The 17,946-nt window shown below is 41.4% G+C and overlaps 1 protein-coding gene across 1 annotated transcript in view; it reads right to left on the bottom strand.

Annotated features, from left to right (window-relative positions):
- The window catches only part of LOC149290634 (major facilitator superfamily domain-containing protein 6-like), a 47,719-nt gene that overhangs the window by 17,036 nt on the left and 12,737 nt on the right, over positions 1-17,946 (bottom strand). The window contains exons 3-5 of the mRNA XM_089488436.1: positions 15,546-15,707; positions 7,870-7,968; positions 5,457-5,743 (exon numbers count right to left, since the gene is read on the bottom strand). Of these exons, the coding sequence (XP_089344562.1) occupies positions 5,457-5,743; positions 7,870-7,968; positions 15,546-15,707 (548 nt within the window). The remainder of the gene's footprint in view (positions 1-5,456; positions 5,744-7,869; positions 7,969-15,545; positions 15,708-17,946) is intronic.

Here is a 17,946-nt window from a genome sequence, read left to right as displayed (position 1 = left end):
CCATTCTTGCCTGCTGCCAGCATTTTTGACTCTGGACTGTGACCTGACTACTCTAATCTGTTTATCCCCGTTGTCTGCTTATCCGTTTGCCTATTTGCTGTGTGGATCATCTCTAGTCCCACGGCTCCCAGGGCTCAACCCTCGAGAAACACTCCACCACTTCCTAAAGCATGCTTTATTCTCTTCTCTGCACCAGGGATCCTCCGCTCCAGGACTGCTACAATAACATACAGTGATAATGAGTTATAACTAACTCTCCTGCCAACTTTAAGTTGGGAATTCAGCTCCATCTATATGACATGACTCATACCTAATCTAGTTACTCTTTTTCCATCCAAACATTTGATTTCCATTAAAATTTAACATTCAATATTTTTTATTCAGTCAAAAAACCCCTTTTTTCTTTAACAACTTCAGCAGTACAGAAATATATATATATATATAAATAAATACAATCCACACCTCAAAGGGAACTTTAGACTCGCTGTTAGAACTTTTCAAGTACGAAAAAGCAGTGAAATTGACTACAACATATACATGAGAAAAACATTCCATCTCCAGTTCTATCTGTTGTAAGGCAGTTACACAGTGCGATCATTTCCAGCAGTGTTTCAAACCATTAATGTTGGTATGAAACTGCCAAAAGAAGGTACTAAACAAAACATTAACATTGTAGCACTTGCAAAGGTTAGTTTAATAGGGTAATCTTCCTAGCACCAGCACAATTAGTTAAAGCAGTAGTGACATACATATATGTGTTTTATGTCAAGATTGCATAACAAATATCCAACAAAGCTAGTGTAAAAATATCAGAGGACAGGAAAAAAAACTAAATCTAGCTACCTAGAGTAACGTATAATGTTATAGTTTCTAAAGAAACCAGTGTTGGGAGTCATATCATTTGCTTTAGGGTACAATTAAATTGAATTGTTTATCCACATACATGTATGTGTTTATGCTTATGTGCTTGCATTTGTAATGCCGGCCCATATTTACGTTTTGCATCTGTAGTACCTTAATGACATTACAGTATGACAATACTACTTTATAACAAACTAACCTTTTTCCTGCAGTTCTGTGAACATTTTACAGGCACTTACAGAATAAAGCTATATTGTGTGCTCCACATCTAATATCCACAAGTATGACAGTTTTGCTTTAAAATTCAACATGTGATAGTATTGCACACATTTAAGCCATGTCCTTAGATTACATACACTCTGTAGCACTGACCTCAAATACCGTACTTTGTGTGCTGAATGTAGAGCTATTTTACTATACAGAAGAATGATGCATGACAAGTATTCTGGACTAACCTCCACCCCCTTCAAGTCATATCAGCTTTACACTAAGTAATATCTTGAAACATTTAATTTAAAACAATTCAATGTATCAGAAGTACAAACACAGCCACTGGATACAGTATTACATCCTCTTTTTACAATTCCATTACCTTACTTTGAAAAGTACAATTATTGAGAATACATAAACATGTATGGAGCTTCTAGAAGCATTCTGGATAAATATTTTGCTCCTCTAAAATAGGGCAGTTACTCATAAATGAAATAAAAGGATACTATGAAACACAAATCTATAGTGTGTGTGTAATCCCAAAACTTTAAAAGTAATATGCTTTGCAGGCCTGTTGCAGGGCTCATTACTGGGCCTCAGGGTCTGTGTTAAATCTACAAATAAGGCAGCATAATTTTCTCCAGGTCCTGCCCTGATCCTACCAGCCTATTTACATTCTTCTGGGAGTCAATCCTATCTCCTTAACCAAGCCCCTTTTTTCTAAAGGGTGCAGGCAAGGGAGGACTCTTGCAGGGCCAGCGACGTGAATATCTCAGGTATGGTTATGACCACTCCATGTCCTGCCAATTAAGTCTTTAGTGTGGGGTGCCAGAGGTCTCTATGACTATGGGCATTTGGAAGGTCAAAGTAGATCTGACACTAGTTTAGAAATACAGGCAATGTTAACTATGCCCTGAACAGCCAGTAATTCTTGAATTGGTGATGTTCTTGGCTATGTGGTTGAATGGCCACTAACAAGACAGATACTAGATCAGGTGAAGACAAGGTTTAAACCAAGCTCAGTTTGCTTATACTTGCCGGGGTTCGAAATAAATAGACTACATTGACAACGTACAAGTTGGTCCCCAAATGGAAGTCATATTGTAGACTACCGCTATGTTTTTAAAATATTTACAAGGATTCTCCACCAATCCGTTGTGAAAAGTACCCAACTTTCCATCATATTCTCCCCAGTGATAGTACCAAAACTACATTGTAGATACATTATCAAATAATATCAGAAACACCTTCATTTCTCATTTAGAACATGGGATTATGGCGGCAGAAGTAAACTTGTATGAACATTCATTAACATACCTGTATGATAAATAATTACATTTCAATTGAGTGATACTGGATGTGTTTAAACTTCTGATTTCTACCGCTTATACACATACACTGCTTTAGGGCTACCCCCATGCTCCGGAAAGCCCTATACCGGCGTATCCGACACTTACCTCCATTACTTTATAAGACCCAGTTTTTCAGGAAAGCCTATCAACTGGCAGATACCTACCTCTGCCTCGCCATTCTAAGCTCCCTCCAGTTGCTCTTTTGAATAGAAGGGAACAATAAATAGTTAACTACAGCCACTAATTCCCAAGCCAGGTCTGACTGGGGATCGTGAGAGCTGTATACTAAAGCAGACTACCTAATTTTGAGTAAGGTACAAGTTTTACATGATGAAAAACATCTGGAGTGTTTTTTCCACCAATGTGGACAAACTCTCATAGTTGAGTACGGCTTGGTTTCATTTGTGAATGATGTACAGCATATTTAGTACTTTAAAATACATAAGTAAGTTTATACATCACAAATAAAGATCAGTGAAAATCCTTTGAAGGCCACTGTCCCCCAGTCTACTGAGGATTCCATACCATGACAATTTTTGTAAATAAAATCGATCATTATATGGTAATAATCCCTCAGGATGTGTCCTACAAAATTATTTAAATATTTTAAAATGAGTTCTGTTGTTGAAATTCAGCAGGCACATGGTTATCAGCTACAAAGTTACTTCCCCCTAAACCCAGGTAGAGTACATGTCCAAAACACTTCAGCACTTAATGAGTATTTAGATCTATTGTTAAAAGCCGCCAATAAAAGAATATATACACCAACAAACTGCAAAATGACGCACTTTCACGTTAATGTGTAAGTACAACATGTAGAATTTGGATTTTTCCATGAGCCCAGAACTAATCAATTTGTAGAAATTATAAAACACTGGCATGAATAGGACAGTTTTATAGCCTTAGGATACCTTGTTCCTAGGGCCTAGAATTTCTATATGATTTCTATCTTTATTGGGTTACCCATTACAGAGCTTTTGTGATATTGCTTTTGGAACCCCAGGAATTAAACAGAATCAAGAGTGTAGCTGCTTAAACATATCACTCTTGTAGGGATGTTTGCGTAAGAGCTACATAGAATAATAATATAGCATTTATCTGGTTTAAAGCTGGTCACCGACCAGGTTAATGAGGTTCTCATGAGACACAAATAAGAAGACTAACAGTTGGCTTTTAGTTTTACTGCTTGTCGAACAGGTGAGGTCTTACACCTGAACCGCATCATGACATTTCATCTTAAATTCATTACGCATTCCATTGTGTAAATACATTTTCAAAATAGTCAGTTGTTTTGTGTACTAAACACAGTTGGAAGTCTGATTTCCTTTCAGCTTTGAATACAATTTGTCAACTGTTATCCGATTATCTGTGGTTCGTTCAGTGTATCTGTTACATTCAGTATGTGACTACTTCAGCATCTCCAAAGCTACCTAATGTCCTGTGTCTTCTGAATGTGATGTTGAATTAACAGCGTTGTTTTCCGGAGAAATGGCATCAGACGCATTTCCTTCTGCTTGGGGAACTTGAAGACTTTGCTCCTGGACATCAGGGATCATGGTAGCATGCGCTGGAGCCGCAGCTTCTTCATTCATAGTCAGTGACTGTGATGTTGGTTGTCCATTATCATTCTCATTTTCCTGGGAACATTTAAAAATAGGGCAATATTAGTATACACCAAGAATGGGTGACAGTGTTTCAAATCCCAAAATCATTTAAATGTACATCAGATTCAACATCTAGAATACACATACGATAAACATGCAGATTATAGTGTCACTGAAGAAGAGTCATGCAGTATCATGAATTACAGCCATCAAACACTACTGCTTGAAGAACACGTTTGATACAAATGTATGGGTTACTATAGACTCTGGTATGTCCACCTGACATGCTTTATTATCTGCAGTAAAATGAACTGTCAGAAAGATAAATAACCTCTACTGTAAATTAGCTTGTACTGGGATTCTGCCCCTAGTCTTTTTATATATTGGTGCAAGCTTAATTTTTTCCATTCTTTCAAAATTCCTAAAAACCCACACAACAGAGAGACCAAATGGGATACCTTACCTTCAATTTTTTCTTGCTAACTGTTAGTCCAAAGCAGCATTGGAAAAAAGAAGCTTAATAACAACTAAATGTGAAATAAGCTATAAATGATTTAAGAGACAAGAAACAGCAAATGCTAACTGAAAAATGGTCTATTCCAACACGACCTGTCAGACACATTGAATTTGATGGTAGATAAAAGCAATTGACCAATTCATCTGCCCATTTGTGACCAAGGAGGAGGCAAGCCCAAGATGTAAACATAATAAAACATTGTGCCATAACATTTAGCGAATGATGGTGAGGGCAACAATCATCAATTTGCACAATCTGGCCCTGTCCAATACATATTTGCCAAAATGAACACAAAGAAAGGGTCTTTTCAGGGTGTAAATACTGCCTAAAGCCATTGTTACTAAAGACACTCATTACCCTTTCTCTGAATTTGTCCTGTGTTCAGGCTAGGACCTAAACCTATCCTATGGAACGCTTTGATTTTTCTCTGCGAAGAGTTTTACCCCATGTAAGAGAGTTAAAAGTTAACAAAATATTTGGATTACTTAATGTCAAAATCAATATTAGAACATCAGTTTCCAAGGGCCATAGGCACATCAGTTCTATGGATACAACTCAGACTGTTGCTCAGTGATACATAATTGTTTCAATACATTTACATTAGACAAATCCTATGATTATTGACAATTTTAACACCCTACATGTCTCACTTAAGTTATTATATGACATTAAACATTAAACATTCAAGCCTTCAGTCTGGAAGGATCAACATCAGACAATCTGTAAAGCCTCTTAAGTAAATCCTAGTCTGGTTTGCAGAGATTTTGTTTTTTTAATAATTTTTACTTTGTTTAGGCAATTTTGATTTAATGTTGTATCACAGTTTGATGACTTCTGGAATGGAATGCACAATCTCACTTGTGTCCATTATAGGTAAATCTCCATGGCTTAACATTTTTCTTTGACCTTTACATGTGTTACCTGTAAAGGTTGATTTTCAGAGAACTGGTTGTTTTTGGCAAGTGATAGCAGTTCCTTTATCTGGCAAAATGCATATGCAAGGGTGACCCAGGGTGAGGAGCCTAGACCCCAAGCAGGTCTGTTGGCATCTTCCTGCTCTTCTTGGTGTTTTGTTTTTTTAGGGGGAAGTTTGCGTTGGACGGGCATGATGTTCTCCGGATGCTGTGGTACGAGGTCGATAGTTGCTATGGGTACCGGGCTTGAGGGAACAGGGATCCTTTCTGCCAGCATCGAGGCATCTACGACACAAATAGGTTGTTAGCAAAATACAAATGCAAGATTTTTCTTACAATTTAAATTACTATCTTTTAAAGGACAACACATAAAAAAAAAAAGGTAACGTTACATAACCTTTCAGATAAATAAGAACGAGACCTATGAGGTCCTGAAAGTTTATGTAACTTTACATCTGTTTTCTGCCTTTGCCAAATATGAAGTATTGACTTTAACCAAAGATTCAATTAGCCCTTGAGTTAACACAGCTATATGCCTTTTTCTGATGAAGGTTTTAAAACACAGTTCAAGATTTACCTTACTGAATGCTAACTACTTAATTATAAATTATAAGTAGACCATTTGACATATATGATCCAACCATTTCCCCATCACAGAAAAGTATTAAGAGTGTACGCATAAAATTTCTTCCTCTTCTACATTAAACCAATTCTCTATTGTCACTGATGATGAGGTTCATGCTCTTCTTCTTTTCTCTTGTCCTACCATATGTCCCCTCAATCCTATCCCCTATGTGCAGTATCTCTCTTATAATCGTGTCCCTACACTAGCTCATATCTTCAACCTCTCCCTCTCTACCGAATCTGTCCATCTTCTTTCATGCATGTTACCATAATTCCAATCTCCAAAAAGCTCCAGACTCAACTGATCTGTCCAACTACTTTACTATCTCTTGCCTACAAGCTTTTTGAACAAATTGTATATACCCAAGTAACTTTTTGGACTCCAGCGCTTGACCTGCCTCAAACTGGATTCTGCTCTGGACATTCTACAGAGACACTAAATGACATAGCAATTACCTACTCACTCCTAAAGCCAAGGGCCACTACTCTATGCTAATGGTTATGTTGTATAGTACTTGCTATTGGCCTTGTTTGTACTGGAGGGGGTGAAGCTCTTATGCTTTCATTCTTATGCTTTCACACATGGGATTTCTGTCTCAACAGTGGGGTTCAATTTAACTGTCTATGTTTTCAATTTATGCCCAATTACTATATCCATATTAGCAAGGGAGACAGGTGCCCCGGCCAAGGAAGCTCATAATAACAAAAGTGTTTTTTGTGAATGGGAATCCCTATGCAACTCTTATAAACAGATATTAAAACCTCATTTGACAGTATGAACTCATCATTTAAAAGGCTCACAGTGGAAACTTTAGTTCTGGACCCTAATATTGACTGTAAATACAGATCCTGCTGCGTGGGTCAGAATGAATGGGCACCTCTCCTGCCCCTTTGCCATATACAATTGCACCCATCTGGGGGTTTCTCCTTTCCCCTATATTATTTGAATTGACCCTGGAGTCCCCTGCTGAGGCCATACACGCAAACCCATTCTGTGGCTCCACCACAAAGTAGCGGCCTTTGATTAAAATCCATCATTCATAACCATGCACCCAAGTATTTCTCTACTAAATATCCTACGCGAAATCAATACGTACAGGGCATTGTCAAATTTAAGGATAAATCTCATGAAATCCAAAATAGCCAAGTCCCCGATATCCACTTATTGGAACAAGCATCAAATTCCCACTTTTAGGACTGGGTAGGCAGATGAAGGCTATACTACTCTGTTAATAATGAATACCATAAGTTTACTGTTGCATGGGTGATTTGGCTACCCTCGCAACAGACAGGAGACTCTGGACAAACTATCCCCCAAGACAATATTAAATCCAGACTAAGCGTCAAGATCCTCCTATCCTTCAGAAGTTTCAAGGCACATACAGACATTCTCTTTCTTTTCTAGAGAACAAATTAGATGTCATCCGTTGTTTTATAAAAGATTTGTGCATTTTTATTGTTGTTGGCAAAACATTATCTTCATTCCGATGTGCCTTTTCCCTTTTATATTCACCCTTCTTTGTTATCAATGGGACATGTGCTTTTTTAGTTGCATCATTGTTGTACAAACCTTAAAAATACTTGAAACCACTAAGTTGTTTTAGAGAATAGTACCATTCAGTTTAATTGGCAGCCATTAGTTAATGAATATTAGCCTGTGTAGCAGGAATACCTGTTGAAGGAGGGCACATCTTTTAGTGACATCACAAAAAGCTTAATAAGATGCCTCAATGTCTACTTATTGACTAAGAAAAGCATAAAAACTGAAAATTTTATGTGCACAGTACCTTCTTTCTTGTCGGGAATTGCTACCCACTGGATAAGAGAAAATAGCAGGAGAATCACAAGAGATGCCATTCCTATCCCTCGAAATGTTTCCGCAGCACCTGGACATTAAAGATATCAGAGATTTTTACTTTGTTTTGACACATTTATTATGTCAACATCACAGGGTGGATCACTTAATGTTGGTGGTTAAGTTAAAGCATCACTCTAGCCATCATATGTTCTTTTAAAAATTATCTTTAATATATTTAAAAAATAAGACAACAAGACATACAGGTAATATACACAATAAGAAATCGTGATAAAACAGTGAACAACAAATTGCGGCCGAAATAGGATCTATCAAACAGAATTATAACAAATTATTCACAAGGATTAACCAATAGTTCTACAATCACATATGTTAACAATTATCTTCTTTTCCTTTCTGAGTTGAAAAATGAATTGATTATATAATTGTTGCCAGGTGGAATTATAATTCAGTTTCCAAATTTTGGATTTCATAATCATGGTGGCTATAAAGCAATGTATGGCGACATCTGTCGGAGACTTAGAGGGCCAATTGAGGTGGGATAGAGCCACATCAGCTTGTCTCTCCAAAACAATGTTGTCAATTTTTATTTCAAATCTCCGTTTACTCAGGGAAAGCAGAAGAAGAAAAATATCACACATCATACATGCATAGAAATAGGCAGGGTCATCCCTGACAATACCGTAATACAGGAGGTTATCAGACACAACCTTATACACTAAGCATACCAGGGTCCGAAAGACTCCAACAGAGTGAATAAAAATTGTGTAATAACATAGACGGAGAGTATGCCCATACAATGCCGTCGAGCAAAGAGCACAGTACGGCAGGCTTCACCTGAAAACAACAAACCAAGAACATAAACAAGAGATACTCCAGAATGCCCACACTAATATAATGTGAAAGACACGCTGACTGGTGCCGAAAGCAGAAGCACAGGTGCAGGTAAGTTAAAAGCCCTAGAGAACGTCAGGGAGGGCAAGGAGAGACCCCAAAATTATACCCACGACCCCCCTCCACCCTACGGACATACGTCAAGAAATCCTGGTGAGGCAACCCAAGAATTCCATGGGAGCCATTTGAGAGTGTTAAGGTACTCCTGACCTGTGGATGAGGCTACCATATCCTCCAATTGCGCAATACAATTGACCCGAGACACCCACGCACCAATAGGAGGGGGACCCGCCACTTTCCAGAACCGTGGGATAATTGCTTTCGCCGCCTGGACGAGATGTATCGTCAACGACTTCCTGTAACCACTAAGAGAGGATTGCGCCTGATACAATAATAGGGCACCCGGAGATGCCACAAAGCCAGGGTCCGCAACCTCCCTTATCACCCGGATCACTGTTAGCCAAAAACTGCGGATATCAGCACAGTCCCACCATAAATGAATGTAAGAGCCCTCCGCCAGTCCACACCTCCAACACAGTGGGGAAACCTGCGGTAAGAAAATATGTAGTTCAGCAGGCACTTTATACCACCGAGAGAGTAGTTTATAGGAGCATTCCTGTATTCTGGTTGAGACCGAACCTTTATGAACCAGGCCAATCATTGTGTCCCAATCAGACTCAGCGATAGGGGATTGGAGATCTCTCTCCCATAAGCTAAGAAAGAACGGTTTTGTAGACCCCTGGATGTTCAATAAAAGTGCATATAGTCTAGAGAGGAGGTGCGGAGGCTCAGAATCCACTATACAGAGCCGTTCAAAATCAGTCAGAACCCGACTGAGTTGTGGGTTCGGCAACAATGTGTGCACATAATGTTTTAATTGGTGATAAAGGAAAGTCAAACGAAAGGGGTGCACATCCTGAGGGACTAGATTACTCAGGGGCCGAAAGGAGTCACCCTGTAGGACCTGACAAACCCGAAGACATTTCGAATGTTTGGGCACTAGCGAAAGCAAGAGCTCCTGACTGACGTGAAGAGAAAGGGCGGGATTATGCGTTAGGGGGAACAATGGACCCGGGATCGAGGTCAGTACCTGCTTGGCGGCTAATCGACGAAGGACTTTGAGGGTCGGGGATATTGTGGGGTGACATCGCGACAGAGGCGTACCATAATTGGCCGGCAGCCAAGGCGCCGCCGAAGCGTGGCACCCCAAGAAGAAGCTCTCCAGCGAGATCCACTGCTTAGGTGCCCCTATGAACCACTCAACTACCCTGCGCAGGTGAGAAGCCATCCAGTAGCTCTCCAAACAAGGCAGTCCCAGTCCACCCCCGGTCTTATGTCTAATAAGATGCCGGTAGGCGAGTGTCGGAGCCCGCGCACCCCAAACATATTTAAAAAAAAGTCTACGACAGGAGGCGAAGTAAGACCGCGGCAAAAAGATCGGCAGGGATTGAAATAGGTACAGGAATGTCGGGAGGATGTTCATCTTCAAAACTCCTACACGGCCAAACCAAGAGATATGAGGGACTGACCAACGGCGCAGGTCGCCAGTCACAGATTGTAACAACGAGCCATAGTTAAGGGGAGCAAGTTTGGAGAGGTCTGCGGGGATCCACAGACCTAGGTATTTGATCGCCTTAACCTGCCAACGAAACGGGAAAGCCCTAGTTATCGCAGCCCTCATAGTGTCCGATATATTAACCCCCAGGATCTCCGACTTCTGCAGATTAATTTTAAAATTGGACAACGCACCAAATGCAGACAGTTCCGAGGTAATGTACTTAAGGGAATGGAGAGGATTGCGGGTTATGCATAAGAGATCATCCGCATAAATGGCCAGTTTGTGCGTAACTTTAGACACCTCACACCCAACTATGTCCTTAGAGCGAATCGCATGCGCCAGTGGCTCCATCGCCAGGATGAATAGGAGGGGGGATAGCGGGCACCCCTGTCTAGTGCCGTTTTCAAGCCGGAATTGTCGTGAGAGTATCCCATTAACCCTAATTTGGGCAGAAGGGGTGGCATACAATGCTTTCACCTGGTTCAGGAAATGGCCCGAAATACCAACAGTCTCCAGGACCCTAAACAGAAAAGGCCATGCCACTCTATCGAACGCCTTTTCGGCGTCCATGGAAACGAGAGCCAAAGGAAGCTTGCGCCCTTGTGCGTATGCTAATAAATTAAGCAGCCGAATTGTGTTGTCCCTGGCCTCCCTCCCCGGGACAAAGCCCACCTGATCTTTGTGTATCAACAAGGGGATATAAGTTTGGAGGCGCATGGCCATGACCTTAGCTAACAATTTGATGTCCGTGTTGATCAACGAAATAGGACGGTAGCTCGGGCATTGCTCTGGATCTTTACCCGGTTTGGGGATGACAGAGATGTACACCAAATTAGTTTGAGGGTCCAAAGCAGCGTTGGATGCCAAGGAGTTAAACAGATTCACCAATTGGGGGCCCAATAGGGAAGCAAAGCGTTTATAATAGCATACGGTGAAACCATCAGGGCCCGGGGATTTGCCATTAGGAGTCAACTTTAAGGCTCCCACTACCTCCTCCTCTGAAACCGGGGCATTAAGAGATTCCTTGGCCTCCGCCGGAAGGCGGCACGGCAAATTCTTGGCTAAATACGCATCTATGGAGTCAAGATAAGTGGGATCCGACCTCGCCAACGAAGGTAAACTCTAGAGGGACTTATAATAAGAACGGAAACACTCGGCTATCTTAGTCGAATCAAAGTGAGTGGCCCCAGTATGGTCCTTAATTTTAGGAATAAAAGTGGAAGCTCTCTTAACCCTAAGAGCCCTCGCCAAAAGTTTTCCGGGTTTGTCACCCAATTCATAAAACAGCGACCTGGTCCGCAGAAAATTACTTTTTGTCGTAGTATCCAAAAGGGAGGCGAGTTGATCTCGAAGGGCTTGCAATTGCAAGAGCGCATTGGGGTCCAAAGTGGACTTGTGGGATTGTTCCAAACCATAAATCTGAGTCGTCAGAGAGAGGGCACGCGCCCTTTTCAAGCGTTTAAGGTGGGAACCGATTGTGATTAGCTGTCCCCTAATAACCGCCTTGTGTGCTTCCCAAACCACCGGGAAGGACAAGGAGTCTGAGGAGTTCTCCAAAAAGTAATTACGGATATGTGAGGAGAGGTCCGACAAGAAGGTAGGGTCATTAAGAATATTCTCGTTAAGCCTCCAAGACCACGGCCGCGAAGGGGAGGAGGTAAGTTTCAAGGAAAAATGTACAGGGGCATGATCGCTTAGCGATTGGATACCTATCGAGGACGCGTGGAGCTGAAGCAAATGTTGGTGGGAGAGGAACAGAGCATCAATTCTAGTGTACCTATCATGCGGGTGAGAGTAGAAAGTATAGTCACGGGATGTGGGGTGTTGGGACCGCCAGACATTTCCGAATTTTGGAAAAAGGTATGTGAGAGTTACGTGCTGAGGAGTCCCTAACCGGGTCAAGCATCATGTTGAGGTCCCCCCCAAAGATGGTAATGCCGTCACGAAAATCACACAATTTCGACAACATGGAACTGAGGAAGGCAGGCTGGTTTACATTCGGAGTATATACGTTACCAAGTGTGACCTTATGGTTGCCTATCCAACCCTTCAAAAAGATTGCTCTGCCCTCTGAGTCCCTCCAGATGTCCAGAAGACGAAAAGGTAAGGATTTATGAAGGAGAATGGCGACTCCCTTGGTTTTAGAAACAGCGGAACTAGAAAGATACGCAAGCGTGAAGTGCTTGTCTGTGAGTTTGAATTCTCTGGACAATTTAAAATGCGTTTCTTGTAAAAACGCTATATGTGTTTTAGAAGACTTCAGTACGTGTAATAATTTGGACCGTTGTTGCGGTTTGTTTAAGCCCCTGACGTTCAGGGAAGTGACACGAATCAGATCAGGTGCCATTTAGTGGACATCTGAGGGAACCCACAGCGGAATGGACAATCTCGGAGCATCTGAGTACAAAACAAAGTAACACAACCAAAAAACCATGAATAGAGTCGTAAACATAGTAACAAAACAAAAGTAAAGACTCTGGATGCAATGGCATCGAATATTGAGCCAAAGACCTCAGGAGAGGTCGAAAACTGCTGCAGCACTCCATTAGGAGCGGAGCAGAAAGGCTCTGGGGGGAACAACAATCCAAACATTCTACACAGGAATGTATATGTTGTAGACAATCAACCTGGAGAGCGAGCGAGGAAGGTCTCCGCACCCTACCCGGGTATAATAAAACAGGGACAGCGCCCCACACCGCCCAAAACAGACCCCACACTGCTTGCAGCAAGCAAAACAACAACAAAAAAATAAAAAAAAAAAAAAAAAAAAATAAAAGCAGAACATACAGAGATCCGCGCCATCTGGACGGGAAGGAGCCGTAGGACTATGAAGCAGCAGGTAAGTAGATGATAAATGAACAATATGTAAAGATAATTCCATGCATGGGATAGAAACGTCCGATGTCAGAAACTCTGCGAAGCAGCAAAACTATCAAGACGCACCAGCCCCATCGTAATGCGCCTCCGAGGAGAGCAGTTCGTACTGTCCAGCCATGGCGAAAAGTCTGAAAACACAAATAAAATCGACGGACGGAAACGAGCAAAAGCAACTCAAAACGTTGCAGGTAAGAAAACTTACGGCGGCAAAACAAAAACGAGCGCGTCGAAATCAAAAGGCTGACGGTCCGAGGGCCGGACAGATTCAGGTGCGAGTGTCATCCATCGGACGATGTCTCTTCCTCCGTTGCGGCTTCGATGACCAGTCACCCGAAGATTCAGCCACGGAAAGAGGCACCAGGAAAGATGGTTCCCAATCATCTACTTCGCAAGAAGGGAGGCCCAGGGCATCCACAAAGGGCTGCACATCTCCGGGGTGTCGGATCACAAAAGAGTCCGAGCCACGTCGCACTATGAGCGCGAATGGAAAGCCCCACTGATATGGGATGTTGGCGTCGCGGAGTGCCTGTGTAAGCGGCCGTAAAAAGCGCCTAGCCCGCAAGGTCGCGGGGGAGAGATCCTGGTATATAGCGAGGGTATGAGTTTCCCACCGGAGCACGGAAGCATCCCTGGCGCGTCTGATGATCTCCTCCTTCAAGGGGTAGTTCCGTAGACAGCACACAACATCCCGTGGTGGAGCTGTACCCGACGGCTTCTGACATAAGGCCCTATGGGCCCTGTCAAAGTCGACAGCAGAATCTACCGGCCTCTGTAGGAGGTTGTTGAAAATCTCTCGCAAAACCGGCACAAGATCCGCATGGGAAACGGACTATGGAAGGCCTCGGATCCGTAAGTTGTTTCTTCTGCCCCTATTATCGAGATCCTCCAATTTTCGTGAGAGATGGGTGATAATATTCGAATGGTCACGCATTTGAACCGTGAGAGCATCCACCGATTGGCAGAGTTTCGGTTGCTCATCCTCCAGGGCAGCCACGCGGTCGCCAATATGGCGGATGTCCACCTGAATAGCCGAGAGGGTCGAACGAATGCCGTGAGTGGCACGCTCAATAATAGCAGAGATGTCTTCCTTCGTAGGTAAGGACTCCCAATTTCTTCTGCCACACGCGACTCAATGGAGCCGGGTCAGACTCAGCCGAGACCAAAGGGAGTTCTCCCGTCACGTCACTACTCGGGCTGGCCGGAGCGGAGGCAGGCCTAGCAAAGGAGTCGCGGGAGTCCTGGTCCGAAGATGGTTGAAAGAACGCGCGGACCGAGGTGAGAGTCTTTTCTTTCGAACCCGCCGCTTTAGGGGTAGCAGGGACCTTATTGTGTTTGCCCATTTCGGCGGTGTGCGGCAGTACCGAAGCTTGTTTTCGGGCAGGGTGCTCAGGAGCTCAACGTTCACACGTCCATACTGGTTGGAGTCCGGCCACGCCCCCCCCAATGTTGTCAATTTTTAACAACAGATTAAAAGATAGGGCTTCTTGATCATTTCTACCACATTTGAAGGTAGAAACCCTCAAACAAACAGCGTCTCCAGCATATTCTGGAGCTATGAGGATATATATTAGCTAATCTAGTAGGCACCAGGTACCATCTACTCATTAGCTCGAAGTGGGTTTCAACAAAATAAATATTATTAACTATATCTTCTAGGGAAATCTAAATACATTTCATATTTTGCAGAGCAACAGATTTATCCATTGGTTTGTTGATTTGACGGGCATTATGAATATGTTTATTCAGAAAATCTTCAAAAGATTGTTGCACTTCATATGAGAGCCAAGTTTAAATCCCCCTATGCATTTCTTCCTCCAGCTCCTTGACTTGATGGTGGAAATCCTGCTTGCCATCGAATATGTGCTATAGGCTATACTCTCAGCCAGCCAGTTCTGGCATGTTTATTAAATGAACAGTCTAGCATCCCATACAGGCTCAGCAATGAACAATGCATTGTACTTTGTAAGTAAACATGCAAAAAGTAGACACTTTTTAGGAAAAGGGACAGCTTCACAGTACTTATATGCAATAATAATTGCATTGTGCATTGCTGGGGCTGTTAGGCTGTCTCTTTAACAAGCCCTCATCTTCATACATGATTGTGTTCTAAACTGTTTTTATTAGCACAGCAAGCTAGTTTTTTATTATGGGTTTTGAGCTGCACTCTCCAAGTCATCTCAGATGAAGCTACGAAAGCAGCAAATATCAAGCCACATACCTTTACTCAATTCAGCTTACCAATTATTCACTAGTTAATGTCCAAAAGACAGCAAACATCTTCTCTAAATAAAAGTAACAGAATATGAAATAGAACTTACCAAAGAAGTTGACCATAACACCTCCTATCATTGCACCGCACCCTCTGCCAAGACCCAGGTGGAGACCCTGCAGGATTCCCTGTGCTGAAGTGCGTAATGCCGGTGGGACTGCAGCACTTAGATATGAAATGCAAGCTGCCCATACTGCTGCGTGGGTAACACCTGCAAAGAGACAAATCACAGCATTTGCTGAAAGGGTGCAGCAGCACGGTTTCCATTATATTAGTGCAAAGGTGATCACTCAAAGACAATTCTATTCAACACACAATCTTATATAGTTTAATCAGAACAGGTCTCAACTATTTTGGGCTTTGTTGACATCAGGTTGGTCCACCACCAAATATAAAGTAAACCCCATAGTATTTTTGAGTATATGCTTTCTTTTTTACAACGCTGTATGTATAGATGCCTTCCTGGGTGTATATGTTGTTGTGCTCTTTAATTTATTTGTATGTATAGCTATATATATAGTTTAGTCATTTCCAAAGTGGTTCTCAAAAAAGGCATTGGTTCTTTCCACTGCAACAGGACACCTGTAAGTGCGCTTTTTCCATAAGACCTGGTTTTATACTCAACAAAAGCAGTAGCTATAAGTAACACTGTATCAGACACCCTCCAAAAAACCCAGCTGCAATTACATACGGTTAGGTTCCAGAAAAAGGGAAGATTGCCAAAACCATGTGAGCAGAGTCAGATTATTACATAGGTGGAAATAATATAAATTAAGTTATCTTCTTCATCTGTGGGCAGATACATTGTTTTCTTATGGAAGTCACAATGCATATCTTATCTAATATGTTTGGCTTTAACATTTATGGAAATTCTTGGATTTTGACTGAAGAAGAGATTATGTAAATTGAAAATATAAAATGTGTAGTGCTTTTCCTTTAAATACATCGACAAAACTTGAAAATGTTTTAAAAAATGAGTAAATGCTCTCTTATTTACTGTACTTGCTCAAATATAAGACAAGGTTTATTTATACCTCATCTTATATTCAAGGTAGTCTTACAATCCAACCTCAAATAGAGGTCTGACTATAAGACTAAGATCCAGAGGGGCCTGGATCCTCCTTTCTGGCAGGCGGTAGACGATAAGTAGTGGAGGATGTCTACGCATCTTGCAGACGTCTACCTGCTGCCCCTACTGGACACCAGGGAGTCTGGAGCACGGGTGGCAAGTCTGGGAGGGGGCAAAAAGGCATATCTGGGGGGGGGGGGATTGGCAAGTGGGGAGGGGTCAGATGTGCATAACGAAAATAAAAACAAGAAATGGATTTTTCTCATTCATAGGTACGTGCTTCGTAACAGGTGGCACTGTGAAACGGGACTTTCTGTTGATACAGTGTATATCATGTAAATGATTCACAACCCCAAGCCCGTTGCCAAACTATTGGGTATACAATGAATCATGCATGAAATGAACATATTAGTTAAAATCAATTTATATTAGGATGACACACTTGCAGACAATTTGTATTTAAAGATGTTAATTCTCTGATTAAAAAAGGGGATTCATTAGCTTTCAATTAAGAAGTGCTCATCTAACTACATTGATATATATATATATATATATATATTGCTGCCTAAGAAAAAGATTTCTAAAAAAAGGTTTTCCTTCAGAGGAAATAGTGAAATTACCAATCTGCTACAGTGGGTCAGGTTGGCAAATAAAAGGAAATAAAAACAAAAAATTAATTTTTCTCAATCATAGTTTATTAAATATGAAAATAGTAGTTGACATGTGAATTAACCCCTTTGTGACAATGGCTGATTGTATTTTGTGTACCCTTCATGACAAAGGCTGTTTTAGCATTTCTGCAGTGCTCGTGTTTAGCTGAAATTTTCTTCTTTCTCGTTTACCGAACCCACACAAGTTATATATTGTTTTTTTCAGGACAAGAAGGGCTTTCTTCAGATGTTTGTTTTGATTGTATCATATTATTTACCATTAAAAAAGTATAAAATATGGTGCAAAATTAAGAAAAAAAAATGACTTTTTCGGACTTTTTTACTTAAAATCTTTTAAAATCTAATGAAAAAACCTGCTAAATAGATTCTATTATTTGTCCTGAGTTTAGAGGTACCCAATGTTTTTATGCTTTTTTCTGCACGTTATAGGGCAATAAGCACAAGTACCGTTTTGCTATTTCAAAACCATTTTTTTCAAATCTGGTAATTCTTCCCCCCCATGTGCTATTTCGGGTATCTTTAAAGCCGCCCAATGCAATTTACCCCATCAAACCATATATTTTTGAAGACTAGACACCCCAGGGTATTTCAAATGTTCGTATTTTAACATTTGTTTGTCAAACTTTGTGGTAGTCATTTTTTTATGTTTTTTTCCCGCACATGCAAACATTTTGCTTCATGTATGAATTTATAGCTCTGGTATATGCCAC

Source organism: Sceloporus occidentalis, unplaced genomic scaffold, assembly GCF_023333645.1.
Source record: "Sceloporus occidentalis isolate IW3139 unplaced genomic scaffold, rSceOcc1.0.p SCAF_38, whole genome shotgun sequence".
Classification (NCBI taxonomy): Eukaryota; Metazoa; Chordata; class Lepidosauria; order Squamata; family Phrynosomatidae; genus Sceloporus; species Sceloporus occidentalis.
Note: the sequence above shows the minus strand (reverse complement) of the source record. Positions and strands in the feature narration are given on the sequence as shown.